General features: G+C 49.1%; 2 protein-coding genes across 2 annotated transcripts in view; one reads left to right on the top strand and one right to left on the bottom strand.

The window, feature by feature from the left end:
- Positions 1-604: 604 nt before the first annotated feature.
- ATP5IF1 (ATP synthase inhibitory factor subunit 1) lies at positions 605-3322 on the bottom strand. The gene is made up of 3 exons (XM_004592180.3): positions 3162-3322; positions 2975-3066; positions 605-862 (listed from the first exon to the last, which is right to left on the bottom strand). Exons 1-3 carry the CDS (start codon positions 3246-3248, stop codon positions 721-723), a joined length of 321 nt encoding a protein of 106 aa, XP_004592237.1. The 5' UTR covers positions 3249-3322; the 3' UTR covers positions 605-720.
- Positions 3323-7824: 4502 nt separating this feature from the next.
- Positions 7825-17619, top strand: part of DNAJC8 (DnaJ heat shock protein family (Hsp40) member C8) — a 29374-nt gene continuing 19579 nt past the window's right edge. The window contains exons 1-2 of the mRNA XM_004592181.4: positions 7825-7961; positions 11348-11449. Of these exons, the coding sequence (XP_004592238.1) occupies positions 7884-7961; positions 11348-11449 (180 nt within the window). The 5' untranslated portion in view covers positions 7825-7883. The remainder of the gene's footprint in view (positions 7962-11347; positions 11450-17619) is intronic.

Here is a 17619-nt window from a genome sequence, read left to right as displayed (position 1 = left end):
TGGAGTGCTTGGCCTAGATGCTGGTTGGGATACCCACATCTCACACCAGAGTGCCCGGATGAGAGTCCTGGCCCTGTAAACAATCCCATACCCCGGGAAGCAGCAGGTGATGGCTCGACAAGGGGATTTGGGGAGTGAACCAGCAGTGGCGTGCTTGCTTTCGCGTTCTGCTCAAACAACTAAAAAAAAAAAATTAAAAAGATTTACTTATTTTAAAGTCAGAATTACAGAGAGCTCAAGGCTGCAATAACGCATAGCAGTGCTGCCTTGAGTCCTGGCTATGGTGCTTCCAGTTAATGTTCCAGGGAAGGCAGCCAGTGACGGCCCAGCGCGTGAGCCCCTGCTACTTGCTGTGCCACAACACAGGCCCTCACTGCATCGTGGGAAACAAGCATCCCTCTCTGTTCTCCTTTACACCTAGCTGGAGTTTGCCCATGAAGCAGCTTTCCCCTTACACTTCGGGCTGGATGGGCTGAGGGGGCTCCTTGACCATGTCACACCATCCTCACTCACATGGTGTGTCCCTGGCAGTGGGCTCCCTGTCACAGGGACCGCATTGCTTTTAGCCGTCTAACCCCGGACAGAGGAAGGCACCAGACACGGCTCACTGATGACAGTTTATTATAATGTTAGTCGTGCACAGGCTAGTGTTAATGATACCAGTGTTAGTCTGCACAGGAGTGGCCACCGACCCGCGCCACGTGACGAGACTGTGCACACTTAGTCGTCGTCCTTCAGACTTCTGATCTTGTGCTTGTGCCGCTCGATCTCCTTCTGCAGCCGCTCGATCTCCTTCTTGTGATGCTCGATCTCGTCCTCATGGTGTCTCTTCAAGGCGGCCAGCTGTTCCTTCGACTTTGCTCTGCAAAAACAATCACTGTGCCTTTAACCTCCAACCCCTGCACCCACAGAGGGCTCTAAGCAGAGCCTGCTCCCCTCCCCTTTTTAAGATTCATTTATTTGAAAGGCAGAGTTCGAGATTTTCCACTTGTTTATGCCTCAAGTGGCTACAATAGCTGAGGTTGGGCCAGCCTGAAGCCAGAGCTTCTACTGAGTCTCCCACACAGGTGCAGGGACCCAAGAACTTGGGCATCTTCTGCTGCTTTCCCATGTTGCATGAGCAGGGAGCTGAATCAACAGTGGAGGAGCTGGGATTTAAGCCGGCACTATACAGCAAGCAGTGGCTTCACCTGCGACACTACAACACTTGCCCCAATCATGTGCTACTCTTTCAAATTCACCTTTAAAGTGGGAAGCTCCAGAGATGTGACGTAAGATCCAGTACCTTATCAGTGGACAACCCAGAGAAATGGACTCCCAAAAAGCAGGGAGATAAAGATTTGGGGTTAAGTGGCTAAAGGACATGTATCTACTTCCCATCCCACCCTATCTGTAGAAATATAGAAGCCAAAAATAAAAGGGGTGGTGCTTGACAGTTCCATTTTAGTTCTCAGGGACTGCAGGGAAAGTTTTCAGCCTAGAGGTTTAGAAGCACAGGTCTCGGGCCCAACATGGTAGCCTAGCGGATAAAAGTCCTGGCCTTGCATGTACCAGGATTCCATATGGGCTCCGGTTCTAATCTTGGCTCCTCCGCTCCCCATCCAGCTCCCTGTTTGTGGCTGGGAAAGCAGTTGAGGATGGCCAGAAGCTTTGGGATCTTGCACCCACGTGGGAGACCTAGAAGAGGCTCCTGGCTCCTGGCTCCGGATCGAAGCAGTCCTGGCTGTCATGGCCAACTGGATAGTGAATCAATGGATGGAAGACCTTCCTCTCTGTCTCTGACTTTCCAAGAAAAATAAATAAATCTTAAAACAAAAACAAGCAAAAAACCCATAGGTCTCCTACCAGAGTACCTGGGTTCCACTGCCAGCTCCCAACTCACTTCCTGCTACTGCAGACCCTGGGAAGCACAGGTGATGGTTCGAGGGTCTGACTTCTGCCACCCACATGAAAGACCTGGATTGAGTTCCCTGTTCCCACCTGTCCAGTCCTAGCCCTGTGGGCATTTGCAGAGTGAACAGGTAGATGAAAGATGTCTTCCTGCCTGCCTGCCTCTCGAATACATTTTTAAAAAATGGATTAAGTTATCAACCATCACATTTAAGGCTCAATTTTTCTTAAGTATAAAATGTAGGGGTCCAATGACCTGGTGGCTAAGGGCCATACCTCGGCTCCCTAGTATGGTGTCAGTTCTTAGAAGGTTCAAGGGCAAGGTGTAGGTCAAAGGAAGAGCAGTAGCAAGGCTGGCTCCTCCCTGCTCCCTAGGGTGGACAGAAGTCAGTTAAAGATAGACTAAGCCTAAAGATAGCTCCGGGCTGGGATCCGTAGGGGCAGCCCATTGCGTGCCTACACTGGAAAGGGAAAGGGCCAGCCCAGAGATGGCATAGGGCAAAAGTCTCCGGAAGGGGGTGGGGTCCAACCGGGAACAGGTGACCCGTCTGCTGTGATCCACTTCCTCTGGAGGACACACGTGGGGGTCAGAAACGGCTGAGAGGATGTGAACAGTTAGGCAAGTCACACAGATTTGCAAGACTAAGGCAGGCAGGGTCGGGGAAGAGAACCCGGGGAGTGGGTGACAGATGCGTGACAGCTGATGGAGGCAGGCTAAGAGGGTCTCCAAAACCTGGAGCACCTAGGAAGGTTCCCAACATCGGGGAGAATTCCATGGTGGTGGGTGGTAGATGACAAATGAGTCAGCTGCAGGCTGACAGTTCTACAAACCCGCAGGTACCAATGGCTTGGGCTTCGGGGACAAGGAGACTGTTCCCCGCGGAGGAAACCGGGAGCGCCTCCTATATGCCAGCGGTCAGGAGCTCAAAATGTCGGAGTGTGTGAGGTACGGGCTCTGGGGGTTCTCTCGGGGGATGAGACACCCCCAGGAAGCAGACAGGGCTGAGTGGAGCCGTTGGAAGCTTAATGGCCTCGGACAGCCCGAGGAGGCTGGGGCTGGACTCGGCTCCCGACGGTCACTCACCGGAAGTATCGGTCCTCTTCGGCCTTTTCTCGCTTTCCGAAGGCCCCGCCGGCTTCCCGGATGGAGCCCGCGCTCCCGGGGTGATCGTCGGACTGCGGAGAGAGACGGAGACACGCGTCAAGATGCGGCGAAGCGCCGATGCGGATCCGCGGTCGGGGCTGGGGCGGCGGGCGGAGCCGCGGCATACCTTGTCCGAGGCGAAGCCACGGGTTTGTACGGCCCTCGCGCCCCACACCCCGAGCCGCGCCCGCGCAACCGACACGGAGCCAGCCATGATCACCTGCGTAGCACCGCGGGTGTCTCTGCGGCCGCAACGGCTGTGGACGCGCTAAGCGCCAGGCTGACCACGCAACCAATCCGTTCGGCGGAGGGGCGGGACGAACGTAGGAATAGCGAATCATAAGAGAGAAGAGGCGGGACGCCTGGACTTCACAGCGAGTCCTGAGCGAGAACTGTACCTTCTCTTACCCAATCGCCAGCAAGGGCTCCGTCCCGGCTCAAAGGACTGCTGAGGCGGATGGGGGAGACTAGGCAGAAGGATAAGGAGATAAGGACCTGTCATTTCTCCTTTCGAACCTACCAAAATGAGGCGTGGCGTTCGTCTCGCAACAATCCTAAAGTCGTTATGAAAAATCCGAAAAATCCAAAGGAAGCCGTCCATTGACTGACGGGAACTGTGCGGCGTGGTGGGAGGTCTAGGATACCGGCTCGAGACAAGCTGCACTTAACGCACGAAGAATCACATTTGTGTCTTAGGCGATTCCTGTCAGAGTTCTTCACCTACATTGACTTTCCCCCCTCGTCTCAGGTGACATTTCACCTCCGAGGCCCCTCCCCGACCCCGTGTGGCTGCCCCATCAGAGAATGTCAGGAATGAGGCCGCGCTGAGCTAACAGTTGGCTCTGATGGATTGTGGAATGTGTGGATCCACTGTCGTATTCCGTGGAAAAGGGCATGACTTAGAAGCCTAGGAAAAGTCAGATTTATCTGCAGGAAGTCTCTCGCCCTTAGCTAAGTCGTTTTCTCTTGCTGGGCTAGGTTTCTTCTCCTTTAGATGATATGGGTTGATCCACATTAGCTGTCTTATTCATGATTATAAATATACCATCTTGGTTTTTGTTTGTTTTAAGGTTTGTATATTTTTTCTGAAAGTTAGAGGGAGACAGAGATCTTCCATCACTCTCTAGATGATGCCACAGCTAGCACAGCGCCAGGCTGATACCTGGAGACAAGCTTCCCATGGGGCTTCTGCATGGGTCGCTGCGATCCAAGCACTCGGGCCATCTTTAGTTACTCATGTGCATCAGGAGGGAGCTGGATCGGAAGTGGATCCACAGGGACACAAACTGGCATTTCTGAGGGATGCTGGGATTGCAGCAGGCAGCCTTATCCTCGCTGACTTCCCTTTGCTTTCTAGGAAATGATGGAACTGGACTTTAATAGAGACAGAGAAAGAAAGAGATGTCCCCTCCATTGACTCACTTCACATGCCTGCAATGAGCCTTGGCTGGGTCTGAAGCCAGGAGCTGGGAACTCCCAGTAGCCACATGGGTGGCGGGCATCCAATTCCAGGAGCCATCACCCCAGGCTGCCTGGGGAACTGCAGGAGGCTCCCACTGGACCCAGCAGGCAGCTTGACCACCAGGCCAAATGCCCACCTAGGCAGACCTGGATATTATGGATCATCTGTTTTTGTTTGTTTGTTTTTTTCTTTTTAAGATGTATTTATTTTGGGCCCGGCGGCGTGGCCTAGTGGCTAAAGTCCTTGCCTTGAAAGCCCCGGGATCCCATATGGGCACCGGTTCTAATCCCGGCAGCTCCACTTCCCATCCAGCTCCCTGCTTGTGGCCTGGGAAGGCAGTTGAGGACGGCCCAATGCATTGGGACATTGCACCCGTGTGGGAGACCCGGAAGAGGTTCCAGGTTCCCGGCATCGGATCGGCGCGCATCAGCCTGTTGCGGCTCACTTGGGGAGTGAATCATCGGATGGAAGATCTTCCTCTCTATCTCTCCTCCTCTGTGTATATCTGACTTTGTAATAAAATGAATACATCTTTTAAAAAAAGATGTATTTATTTTTATTGCAAAGGTGGATTTATAGAGAGAAGTAGAGACAGAGCTAGCCACTGGTTTCACTCCTCAAATGACTGCAATGGCCAATGCTGAGCCAATCCAAAGCCAGGAGTCAGGATCATCTTCTGAGTCTCTCACACAAGTGCAGGGTCCCAAGAACCTGGGCCATCCTCCACTGCTTTCCCAGGCCTAAAGCAGGGAGCTGGATTAGAAGTGGAGCAGCCAGGACTTCACCTGGTACCCAAATGCGATGCTGCTACTTGCAGGTAGAAGAGTAGTCTGATGAGCCACATGAAGGTGCCAGCCCCAGAAGGCAGCTCCAGTGGGCACGTTTTCACATGTTCACCTCAGAGAAACACTAAGGCAACATGGAAATACTAGTAACCAATTATAAGACTACTATCTAGGTAAAATAGCTTAGAGTGTGTTTCTAGATATTTTTAAAGATTTTTATTTGCTGCAGGCAGTTTGTAAAAAATAACAGTGTGATTTGATAAAGAACAGGACAGGCTGTATCTGGAATCTTGGGTCTAAGGATGACTGGCACCAAGGGATCAAGGTCAAATTCTGTGGGCAGCAGTGCCTGAGTAGGCAAAAGTCCAAGACCAAGGTAGAGGCCTGCAGGTGAGGGTCTTCAGTTGGGCAATAGCCCACGGCCAAGGGCTGTGTGCTTGAAGATATCCTTTTTTTAAAAAAAAAATTATTGATTTTATTACAAAGTCAGATATAAGAGAGAAGGAGAGATAGAGAGGAAGATCTTCCGTCCAATGATTCACTCCCCAAGTGAGCCGCAACAGCCGGTGCTGTGCCGATCCAAAGCCAGAAACCAGGGACCTCTTCCGGGTCTCCCACGCGGGTGCAGGGTCCCAATGCATTGGGCCGTCCTCGACTGCTTTCCCAGGCCACCAGCAGGGAGCTGGCTGGGAAGTGGAGCTGCCAGAATTAGAACCGGCGCCCATATGGGATCCCGGGGCTTTCAAGGCGAGGACTTTTAGCCGCTAGGCCACGCCACTGGGCCTGAAGATATCCTTGAGACACTCACAAACTGACCACTTTTTTTTTTTTTAAGATTTATTTATTTTTGTTGCAAAGTCAGATATATATATATTTTGTCCGATGAGTCATTCCCCAAGTGACTGCAACGGCTGGTGCTGCACCGATCCAAAGCCAGGAGCCAGGAGCATCTTCTGGGTCTCCCATGTGGGTGCAGGGTCCCAAGGCTTTGGACTGTCCTCCACTGCTTTCAAAGGCCACAAGCAGGGGGCTGGATGGGAAGTGGGACTGACAGGATTAGAACTGGCACCCATATGGGATCCTGGCATGTTCAAGATAAGGACTTTAGCTGCTAGGCCACGGTGCTGGGCCCACATACTGACTTCTTTTTTTTCACTTGAAGATTTATTTATTTTTATTGGGAAGACAGATCAGATTTACCAAGAGGAGAGACAAAGATCTTCTGCCTGCTGGTTTCCTCCTCAAGTGGCTCTAATGGCTGGATCTGAGCCAATCTAAGGCTAGGAGCCAGGAGCTTCCTCTGGGTTTACCATGCAAGAGCAAGGTTGCAAGGCTTTGGGCCGTCTTCTACTGCTTTCCCAGGCACATTAACAGGCAGCTGAATAGTACATGGAGGAGCCAGGACTCCATCTGGCACATATATGGGATGGTGGTGCTGCAGGTGGCAGCTTTACTTGCTAAGCCAGGTGCAGTCCTCTTTTTTTAAAAAAAAAAAAATCTGTAAATATCATCTCAGAAACTTTAGTCTCAGATACTCTGTGTCTTGTTACCTCCTCAGAGGAGAAGCCAGTGGAAGATTCTTCTGAGCTTGTACAAAAGGCCCACTAAGTTGACTGCCATCATCGTCGTCGTCATCATGATAACAATAATGGAAAATAACAACTGATGGTGACACTGTAGAGAAACTGGAACCCTTGCACATTGTTCTTGGGAATGTAAGATGGATCAGCCACTGCGGAGAACAGCTTGGTGACTGGTTTAAAAATTAAACACAGGGGCCGGCGGCGTGGCCTAGTGGCTAAAGTCCTCGCCTTGAAAGCCCCGGGATCCCATATGGGCGCCGGTTCTAATTCTGGCAGCTCCACTTCCCATCCAGCTCCCTGCTTGTGGCCTGGGAAAGCAGTTGAGGATGGCCCAATGCATTGGGACCCTGCACCCGCGTGGGAGTCCTGTAAAAGGTTCCTGGTTCCCGGCTTCGGATCGGCGCGCATCGGCCCGTTGCGGCTCACTTGGGGAGTGAATCATCGGACGGAAGATCTTCCTCTCTGTCTCTCCTCCTCTGTGTATATCTGGCTGTAATAAAATGAATAAATCTTTAAGAAAAAAAATTAAACACAGAATTATCTGAAGACTTAACACTTATAGGGATAAACCCCTCACGAATTAATAATTGAAGCTTTATTTGGGATGAGCTTTAGAAACATTGTGCCAAGGGAGAGGAACCAACACGAGGGAACATATTGTAGAATTCCATGTGTGTGAACTACCTAGAATGGCAAAACTCCAGAGATGGGACACAGATTGGCTGTTGTTGTGGGATGGGGAAAAAAAGAAATTTTGGAACCTGTTTACGAATCAGATAGAAATGATGGCTGCGCAACACTAGGAATGTGCTCAAAGTCACTGCGCTTTTCCACTTTATGATGACTAATTATGTATACTTCACTATAACTGGAATAGAAATTGCACTTAACGCGGGCCTGATTGGGCTGGGAGCTCTTTAAGGGTCACTCAGGAGTGGGCGGGGCCAGAAAGGCGGGCCTGTGAGGCTCACGTGAGGCGGCGCCTGCGCAGAAAGGTCACGTGGTGGCTGGCCGGGGAAATGGCGGCTACGGGAGAGAGTGGGGCTTCGGCCGGCGGAGGCAGCACAGAGGATGCGTTTATGACCTTCTACAGCGAGGTGAATACAGAACAGGGACTGATGATCAGGAACGACCCCGCTGCGACCTGCGCTCCCCGTGGTCGGAGGCAGGGGGCTGCCTGGCCCGGACCGTTGGGGGGATCCGGCTGTCCGGCCTTCGGGGCGGCGCGGCCCCGGGGGTGTGTGTACGTGGGTGCGTCTCCCATTCCCCGTAGCTGCTGGGGTATCGCCTGGGTCCCGAAAGAAGGACAGATGTCTGGGCGTCTGGCATTTGGAAGGAGACGACGACGGTGGCCAAGCGGGTGCCCGGGCACGGAGTGTCCATGTAACGCGCAGTCGCGGGCTGGCAGAGTGGGTGACTCGACTGTCTCGGCCTCTGGCTTTCTTCTAAACAGGACGGTTTCTAAATACTTTGTGAGGATGTTAGGGATGGTTTCCGTGGGTCACGAACGCTAAGCGTGCATCATGACGGGTATACGTTATGTGACTCCCATTTTACGGGTGACGCGCCTGAAAGGTGGGGGGAAATCATTTGCTTGGAGTCTTGTAACAGGGGTCGGGTGAGATGGGAGTAAGCTTGGTCCAAGCCTTGTTTATGATCGCCTGTCCCGTACCTAGAGAATGCTCAGTGCATCCTGGTCAAGATGCACTGAGAGTAAATAAACAGAGCATAACCTCGGGAGTCCATTTCAGACTGGATTCTTGGCTGGCATTGACTGCGAGTGAATTATCTCAAAACATTGATTTTGCGCATCTTTTGGTTTTCATATCCCTAAGACGAGCGTTAATATTAACGCAAGAATTTTTGTGAAAAACAATGGAATAAGTGCAGAACAGAGGGTTTCAGGTAAAACAAAGCAGAAGCAGCTTTCTCAGAGTTAGAAGGAGGCTGAAGAGGGGTTGGAGGAGTGGTCGGCATCCCCTATGTGTCTGTTGTTGGAGTCCCAGCTGCTCCACTTTCCTTTTTTTTTTTAAGATTTATTTATTTTTATTACAAAGTCAGATATACAGAGAGGAGGAGAAATAGAGAGAAGATCTGTCCGATGATTCACTCTCCAAGTGAGCGCAACGGCTGGTGCTATGCCAATCAGGAGCCAGGACCTCCTCCAGGTCTCCCACACGGGTGCAGGGTCCCAAAGCTTTGGGCCTTCCTCGACTGCTTTCCCAGGCCACAAGCAGGGAGCTGGATGGGAAGTGGAGCTGCCGGGATTAGAACCGGTGCCCATATGGGATCCTGGCATGTTCAAGGTGAGGACTTTAGCCGCTAGGCTACTGCATTGGACCCCCAGGTGCTCCACTTTCTATGCAGTTTCCTGCTATTGGCCTGGGATAAGCAAGAGAGAATGGCCTGCCTAAGTCTTGGGCCCTGCCGCCCATGTGGGAGAAGCTGCTGGCTTTAGGCTGATCCAGCCCTGGTGGCTGTGGTCATCATGAGAGGGAGCAGCTAATGTAGGATCTCTCTTCTTTTCTGTGTTCTCTGCTTTTCTTTTTTTTTTTTTTTTTGTTCTCTGCTTTTCAAATAAATAAGTTTTAAACAAATTTTAACAATAATACTTATGAAACATCTTTTAAGAAAAAGCTAAAGATGGAAAGTCTACATTGGCATGGACTGAGGAGCGCATGTTAGCTGCCTCCAGGTGAACTCATTAGGAGCTGTGAGCTACATAGTTAAGGGCAATGTCACATGCATTTTTTTTAGTTTTGCTGTTGTTTTAAGATTGACTGATTTGAAAGAGAGGGGAAGAGACTGAGAGATCTTGCATCTACTGGTTTTCTCTTCCCCGGATGGCTGCGTCAGCCCAGGATTGAACAGATGGAAACCAGAAGCCAGGAGCTTCACCTGGGTCTCCCACATGGGGCAGGGGCCTGAGCATGTGGGGCATCTTCTGCTTTTCCAGGTGCATTAGCAGGGAGCTGGAGCAGAAGTGGAGCAGCACTGCAGGAGGCAGCTTAACCTGTCGTGCAACAGCACCTCCCCCTGTCTCTGGCCTATCTAACAGTGCTTGCTCCATAGTAGTTTCTCCAAAGTGTTAAATTAAAAAATGGCAATTAGCACATCCTTTCTAGTCTGTCCTTTGGAAATACTTCACTGGAAAGGAAAGGTGTTGTTACCATGGTACCAAAGGTTATTGCCTTCTAATGGCTTAGCTATTATAATAAAACTGGTTTTACTTACCATTTCAAAATTTAAAAAAAAGGCAACCTTATTTTGTTTGAAATGAATGGGAGAAAGTACCTGAGGGAGTAGTTTTCTTAAGCCCTCAGGCGCCAGGTGTCAGGACCTTGATTGTGCTGTTGAGGTGTCCAGGATGTGGTAGTGAAGAACAGGAAGAAGGTCCTGTCTTCTTAGCTTGTGTTCTCAGAGGAGAATAAACCATGCATGAATAGGTATGCAGTGTAGTGTGTCAGGTGTTGCAAAGTGGGGGTGGGGAGGGAGGAAATTGAGCTTGGGAAAGAGGGTTGTGCCAGGGGGGATTGGATGTGTTGTATTAGAAAGTAAAAATGTTGAGGAGTGACTTTTTTTTTTCCCATTGGAAAGTCAGATCAACAGAGAAGAGAGACAGAGAAAGATCTTCCATCCATTGGTTCACTCTCCAAGTGGCTGCAATGGTGGTTGCTGAGCTGATCCCAACCCAGGAGCCAGGAGCTGCTTCTGGGTCCCCCATCTGGGTGCGTGGTTCCAAGGCTTTGGGCCGGTCTCTACTGCTTTCCCAGGCTACAAGCAGGGAGCTGGAAGGGAAGTGGAGCATTCAGGACATAAACTGTGTCCATATGGGATCCCAGTGCTTGGAGGTTGAGGATTAGCCAGTTGAGCCCGTGTGATATCCCCAAGGAATGGCGTTGTATGTCACTGTCCTTTTTTTCCACCTTGTTTTGGCCATAGGAATAAAGGTGCCATGTAACACAGCTGAGATTCATTCTAACCCACTTTGCAGTGTGGACGGTAGCACCAGGGAAGCTTTTGGGGGCTACTAGTATTTGTTCTCCTTGGCATTGTCTTTGGTCAAAGCTTTTTCTGACTTACTATAAAAGCTAAGGAGAGTGATTTGGTCTGTCTCAAAACAGTTTATTTTAAGGCAGGGGGAGAGAGGCTTATTCCCCCAAATTATGCCTGCTCTGCAGTCCAAACTGTTGGGATTAGAACTTTGCCTAACAGATAATGCAGATCAGTTAGCCTTGCGAAGCCTCAGTTTTCTTAACCTGCTGCATGAGATTGTTTAGATTACAGGTACTGTGAAGTTTGTACATTATTGAAGTTCAATAAATGGCAGCTCTTGTACTTGTCTCTCAAAGTGCCTAATAAAACATACACAATAGACAACACAAATTGTTTGCTGATTATGCTGGTGAGTATTGTATTAAAGGAGACAATTCAATTTACAATGGAGTTTTACTAATGAAGTTTTTTATCCTTCTAATTTTAGGTGAAACAGATAGAGAAGAGAGATTCTGTCCTAACGTCCAAAAATCAGATTGAAAGGTTGACCCGTCCTGGTTCCTCTTACTTCAACCTGAATCCCTTTGAGGTGAGTTGAGTGATGCTGGCCTGCCCCAGGGGAGGGGAGCTTGAGTAGCTGCATGCAGCCTCCCAGCGCACCCCTGCGGCTGAGATGAGTCCCTGCTCTGGGACTCTGCCCACAGCCCTGTGTGTGCTCAGGTTAGTGTTCTTGTGAGCAGAGTTGGAAAGACAGCCTGGTAAGAAAACAGATGATCTGTGCCCTGTCATGTATTCTCTGCCGACTTTCAGCAACCCAAATATACAAGGATTTCTTTTCGGATATGGATAGCTCTTGGTAAGTTTAGGTCTTTGAAATTACTTGTGAAAACTTTTTGTTTCAAAGCTATTAAAAAAAAAAAAAAGCAAATACCCGACGACAACAAAACAAAGATCCTAAAATTTTAGACCAGGGACTGTACCATTTGATTTCCTCAATTTAGTTATTTTAAGCTTTTTATGATGATAAGTCATATTCTTACAGGAAACTTCAAAATACTGAGAAATAATCATGTATGTACTCAAGAGAAATAACCTTTCCTGTTTATATTGTCCTCTATTGAAAACAAAGAGGATTATGCCCTTTAAAATTTTTTTTTATTTTTATTGGAAAGGCAGATTTACAGAGAGGAGGTGTAGAGAAAAAGATCTTCCGTCCGCTGGCTCCCTCCCCAAGTGGTCACAACTGCCAGAGCTGAGCTGATCCGAAGCCAGGATCTTCTTCTAGGCCTCCCACATGGGTACAAGGTCCCAAGGTTTTGGGCCATTCTCTGTTACTTTCCCAGCTCACAAGCAGGGAGTGAGCTGGGAAGTGGAGCCCCCAGGAAACAAACTGGCACCCATATGGGATGCCAGTTCTTGAAAGGAAAGGATTAGCCATTGAGCTATCATGCCAGGCCCCAAGCTGTTTTAAATACTTGTATTGTCAGGCCCATAAAATGATCAGAATGGAAGAACAGTGGGTCATCCACTCAGTGATGTGTGTTCCTCACATCGAAACGTCAGCAGTTTGTTGCACTTTTGTCCTTTGTAGTGGAAGCAGCCGGTCCAGATCTGTTAACCCTAGTTGTCAGGCGTCTGCTTCCTTTCTCTTCCTTGACTCTCTTTATAGCATGTCTCAGCTTGGGTTTGTCACATGTTTCTTGTGTTAGGTTACAGTGTGACATTGTAGTGTGTCAACTGAGCTCTGCAGTGTGACACTGGCATTCTGTTTATAATCTCCATTATTGTGATGGGAACTTAATCAATCTCTGAAGAAGCATCTTCCCAATTTCTTCTGAATATGCTTTCCCCCCATTTTTAATTCATATGTTATGGAGAGGTTCTTGGAAAATATGTAAATATCCTGTCCGCATCAACTTTTTAGTTGATCCATTCATATTTCAGTATAAATTTGGGGTTTCCTGTTTCACTCACTGAGTTATGTAATTGAGTATTTATTTGGATGTTCAGACTTTGTGCAGTTTCTTCAGTGAGTCCCCTTTCATACTAACTCACTCCTCTGCCTTTTTAGTGTGTCATCATCATTCTTTGGCTACCAGGAACTCTCGTACTTTTCTTTTTTTTTCTAATATTCATTTATTCATTAATTACATTGTATTACATGACACAATTTCATAGGTACTGGGATTCCCCCCCCTTCACCCCAAACCCTTCCCCCATGGTGAATTCCTTCACCTTGATGCATAACCACAGCTCAAGTACCGTTGAGATTCCCTAATTAAAAGCTCACACCATACAGAGTCCAGCATCCCACTTGTCCAGTTCAAGTTCAACAGCCTCTTAGGGAGGCCCTCTCGTACTTTTCTTGACCCAGTTGCAACTCATGTTTTCACCAAGGAGCACTGGTTTACAGAGAGAGGAGAGACAGAAAGACCTTCTATCCACTGGTTCCCTCCCCAAATCGCCACAAAACCTGGAGCTGAGTTGATACGAAGCCAAGAGCCAGGAGTTCTCCTGGGTCTCCCATGTAGGTGCAGGGTCCCAAGGCTTTGGACCATTCTCTACTGCTTTCCCAGGCCACAAGCAGGGAGTTGGATGGGAAGTGCAACAGTCAGGACACTATGTGGCATCCATATGGGATGGTGATGCTTGCAGGAGGAGGACTAGCCAGTTGAAAATCGAACCATTGTGCTGTGCTGGCTCCTGCATTTTTGTTTTTTTAATGTTTCCATAGCTGATTAGGCTGTCGGGTGCATTAGGGAGCATTGGAAGTGGAGTGATGTTAGCTTGAACCAGCCTCACTCTGATATGGGATGCCAATGATGCAGGTAGTGACTTAGCCCACTGTATCACACTTCTGTTCCCTGTTGGTGGGAGTTTGTTTTTTAAAGAATTATTTATTTTGCAAGTTAGAGAAAGAGGAAGAGACAGAGAGATACTCATGTTCAATCTGATGTTTTACTCCTGGCTGACTGTAAGGGGCCAGAGCTGGGTTAGACTGGAGCTTGGAACTTAACCTGTGTCTCCCATGTGGCTGGGCCAGGGCCTAAAACCTGGACCATAGTTTGTTGCTTATCTTAGGCTAGGGAGCTGGATGAGAGGTGGAACAGTGAGGATGTGAACTGCTGTCCCTGTGGGATGCTGGCATCGCGAGCTGTGGTTCAACCTTCAATATCATAATGCTGGCCTCTCTCCCCTTTTTTTTCAGTTGGAGAGACAGAAAGAGACCTCCCATTCATTGGTTCAAGTGTCTGCAACAGCCTTGCTGGGCCAGGCTGAAGCCAGGAGCTAGGGACTCTTATCTGGATGTCCCATGTGGGTGGCCGGGATCCAGTCCTTGAGCTGTAGCCACTGCTTCCTAGGTCTGCAATAGCAGTGAGCTGAAGTCAGCAGCTGCAGTCCAGCATCAACCTAAACACTGATGTGGAGCATGGGCACCTTCACCAGTTTCTAAGCCACTGGACTACTGGTGTGCCCCAGTTCAGTGGGTTTTCACACCCTATAATGTTTTTTTTTTTTTTAAAGATTTATTTATTTTATTACAAAGTCAAATATACAGAGAGGAGGAGAGACAGAGAGGAAGATCTTCCGTCCGATGATTCACTCCCCAAGTGAACTGCAATGGCCGGTGCCGTGCCGATCCGAAGCCGGGAACCAGGAACTTCCTCCAGGGTCTCCCACGCGGGTGCAGGGTCCCAACGCAATGGGCTGTCCTCAACTGCTTTCCCAGGCCACAAGCAGGGAGCTGGACGGAAAGTGGAGCCGCCGGGACCAGAACCGGCGCCCATATGGGATCCCGGGGCGTTCAAGGCTAGGCCACACTGCCAGGCCCAGTTTCCTTTCTTTTCAAGGGTGGCTGAGTAGTTCTGTTGTATGGGTAGCCTGTGTTTTGCTTATCCACATTCATTGATGGACACTTGCTCCCATTTTAGCTGTTATGAATGGTGTTGCAGCAAATGTGAGTGTTCAGTACTGAAGAATATTGAGGAGGAGGGCATAGGGTAAGATGATTTGTTAGGGAGGTGATGAGGATTTTGATGATATGGGGCTGGTGCTGTGGCACAGTACGTCATGGCACCATTTGCAGTGCCAACTGACGTTAGCCTAGTGGCTAAGGTCTATACCTTGCCAGGATCCCATATGGGCACTGATTTGTTTCCAGCTGCTCCACTTCCCATCCAACTCCTTGTTTGTGACCTGTGAAGGCAGTGGAAAATGGCCCAAACCCTTGGGACCCTGTACCCGAGTGGGAGACCTGGAAGAGGCTTTTGGCTCCTGGCTTTGGATCAGCTCAGCTCTGGCTGTTACAGCCACTTGGGGGGTAGACCAGTGGATGGAAGGTCTTTTTTTTTTTTTCTTTTTAAGATTTATTTATTTTTCTCAGAAAGGCAGGAGTACATAGGAGAGATAGTGGGGAAGATCTTCCATCCGGTACTTTACTCCCCAAGTGACTACAACGGCTGGAGCTGAGCTGATCTGGAGCCAGAGCCAGGAGTTTCTTTAGGGTCTCTCTCACGGGTGCAGGGTCCCAAGGCTTTGGGTCGTCCCTGACTGCTTTCCCAGGCCACAAGCCGGAGCTGGATGAAAAGCGGGGCTGCTGGAACACAAACCAGTGCCTGTATGGGATCCTGGGCATGCAAAGTAAGGACTTTAGCTGCTGGGCTACCGCACTGTGCCCCTTTCTACCTATCTTAAATTTATTTTTATTTTTATTTATTTATTCATTTTTTTAAAGATTTATTTATTTTTACTGCAAAGTAAGATATACAGAGAAGAGGAGAGACAGTGAGAAAGATCTTCTGTCCGATGATTCACTCCCCAAGTGACCACAGTGGCTGGTGCTGTGCTGATCCAAAGCCAGGAGCCAGGAACTTCCTCCAGGTCTCCCACATGGGTGCAAATTCCCAAGGATCCCATATAGGTGCCAGTTCGTGTCCCGGCTGCTCCACTTCCCATCCAGCTTCCTGTTTGTGTCCTGGGAAAACAGTAGAGGATGGCCCCAAGGCTTTGGACCCTGTACCCATGTGGGAGACCTGGAAGAAACTTGGCTCCTGGCTTCAGATTGGCACAGCTCCAGCCGTTGCAACTGCTTGGAGAATAAATCATTGAATGGAAGATCTTCCTCGCTGTTTCTCCTCCTCTGTGTACACCTGACTTTCCAATAAAATAAATAAATTTCAAAAAAAGGAACCAGCCAAGGTTTATGAACAACATTTGGTATATTTAGTTCTAAGCTATAGTTTCAGAGGCTTTTGTAAGAGTGGGAAGGTTTCCATCCCTCCTGATGTCGTGCGGGGTTTGCTGGACCTTGGTTTGTCCCAATAGGATACTTTTTCCAAGACCCAGTGGTTCCCCTTTGAGTCATTGCACAGATACGCTGCTTATTCTGTAATCTTTTTTTTTTTTAAAGATTTATTCATTTTATTACAGCCAGATATACACAGAGGAGGAGAGACAGAGAGGAAGATCTTCCGTCCGATGATTCACTCCCCAAGTGAGCCGCAACGGGCCGATGCGCACCGATCTGAAGCCGGGAACCTGGAACCTCTTCCGGGTCTCCCACGCGGGTGCAGGGTCCCAATGCATTGTGCCGTCCTCAACTGCTTTCCCAGGCCACAAGCAGGGAGCTGGATGGGAAGTGGAGCGGCCGGGATTAGAACCGGTGCCCATATGGGATCCCGGGGCTTTCAAGGCGAGGACTTTAGCTGCTAGGCCACGCCGCCGGGCCCTTCTTCTGTAATCTTAGCGTCATTCTTCTGGTGAGTGACTCTTTCCTAGAGTCCTTCTTCCTTGGGAAGAGAGCTACAGTCCCTTGAAGTAATTTGTTTTTCAGTAATTGTTTCAGGGTGCCTAGGCATTGGTGCCACAGGGTAGTAGGCTAAGCCTATCCTGTGGTGCTGGCATTCCATATGGGCACCAGTTCATGTCTTGGCTGCTTCATTTCCCATCCAGCTCCCTGGTATAGCCCAGGGGAAGCAATGGAGGATGACCCAAGGCCTTGGGACCCTGTACCCATTTAAGAGACCTGGAAGAAGCTCCTGGCTCCTGGCTTCAGGCCTATCCAGCTTCAACCATTGTGGCCATTACAGAGTGAAGTCAATGGACAGATTTGTCTCTGTCTAAAGTCCTTCATCCTTCTCTCTTTGTAAACTTTGCTGTTTTAATAAAAATAGTTTTTTTTTTTTTTTTTTATTTAATAATGATTACATAGTTGATCAGGGTAGGAAGGACCAAGGTTTAGGGAAAATTGGGTGAACTCATTGCTTCCAAATTTGCTATTTGTTCTTATTGTTCCCGGGCGAAGGAAAGAGACAAAGGGGAACACTACTCATGACTTCCCACATATCCCAGTACCCGGGGATGAGGAATTGCCACCTCATATCAGTCCAGAGCCTCAATGTGTACATATTCCGAAAGTGCTGTCCAAGTGGTTTGGATAGTTCTGAAATGCTGCCAATTTCACCAATCCGAGGATGATGTCACCCTTCCAATGTCCATTGGCTCCATTCACTGAGATTGTTTGCTGTCATCGTTTCCCTGGGGTAGTTGTCCAGTTAGTTCTGTTCTTCTGCTACAGCACTAAATGAGCTGCCATAGTCTCCTTTTACAACAGGGCCTTGTCCACTGCTCTGCCTTTTTCAAAGTAGAGCATGTTCTTGCAGTCAAGTCCAAGCACCTGGGCCAGGTGTCCTAAGCATCGCCAGATCTCCCACCCTTGGAGTTCAGGAACCTGACACCCACCTAGTAGGTGGGCACCAC

Source organism: Ochotona princeps, chromosome 2, assembly GCF_030435755.1.
Source record: "Ochotona princeps isolate mOchPri1 chromosome 2, mOchPri1.hap1, whole genome shotgun sequence".
Taxonomy (NCBI): Eukaryota; Metazoa; Chordata; class Mammalia; order Lagomorpha; family Ochotonidae; genus Ochotona; species Ochotona princeps.
This window is presented reverse-complemented; position numbering and strand designations above follow the sequence as displayed.

What these genes read in the sequence shown, in the direction of transcription:
- ATP5IF1 (XM_004592180.3), bottom strand. Translation starts at nt 3,248, where the DNA reads ATGGCTGGCTCCGTGTCGGTTGCGCGGGCGCGGCTCGGGGTGTGGGGC. An exon ending in GTGGCTTCGCCTCGGACAAG is followed by an intron (nt 3,067 to 3,161) that starts GTATGCCGCGGC and finishes CTCTCTCCGCAG; the next exon opens with TCCGACGATCACCCCGGGAG. An exon ending in GAAGAGGACCGATACTTCCG is followed by an intron (nt 863 to 2,974) that starts GTGAGTGACCGT and finishes TTGTTTTTGCAG; the next exon opens with AGCAAAGTCGAAGGAACAGC.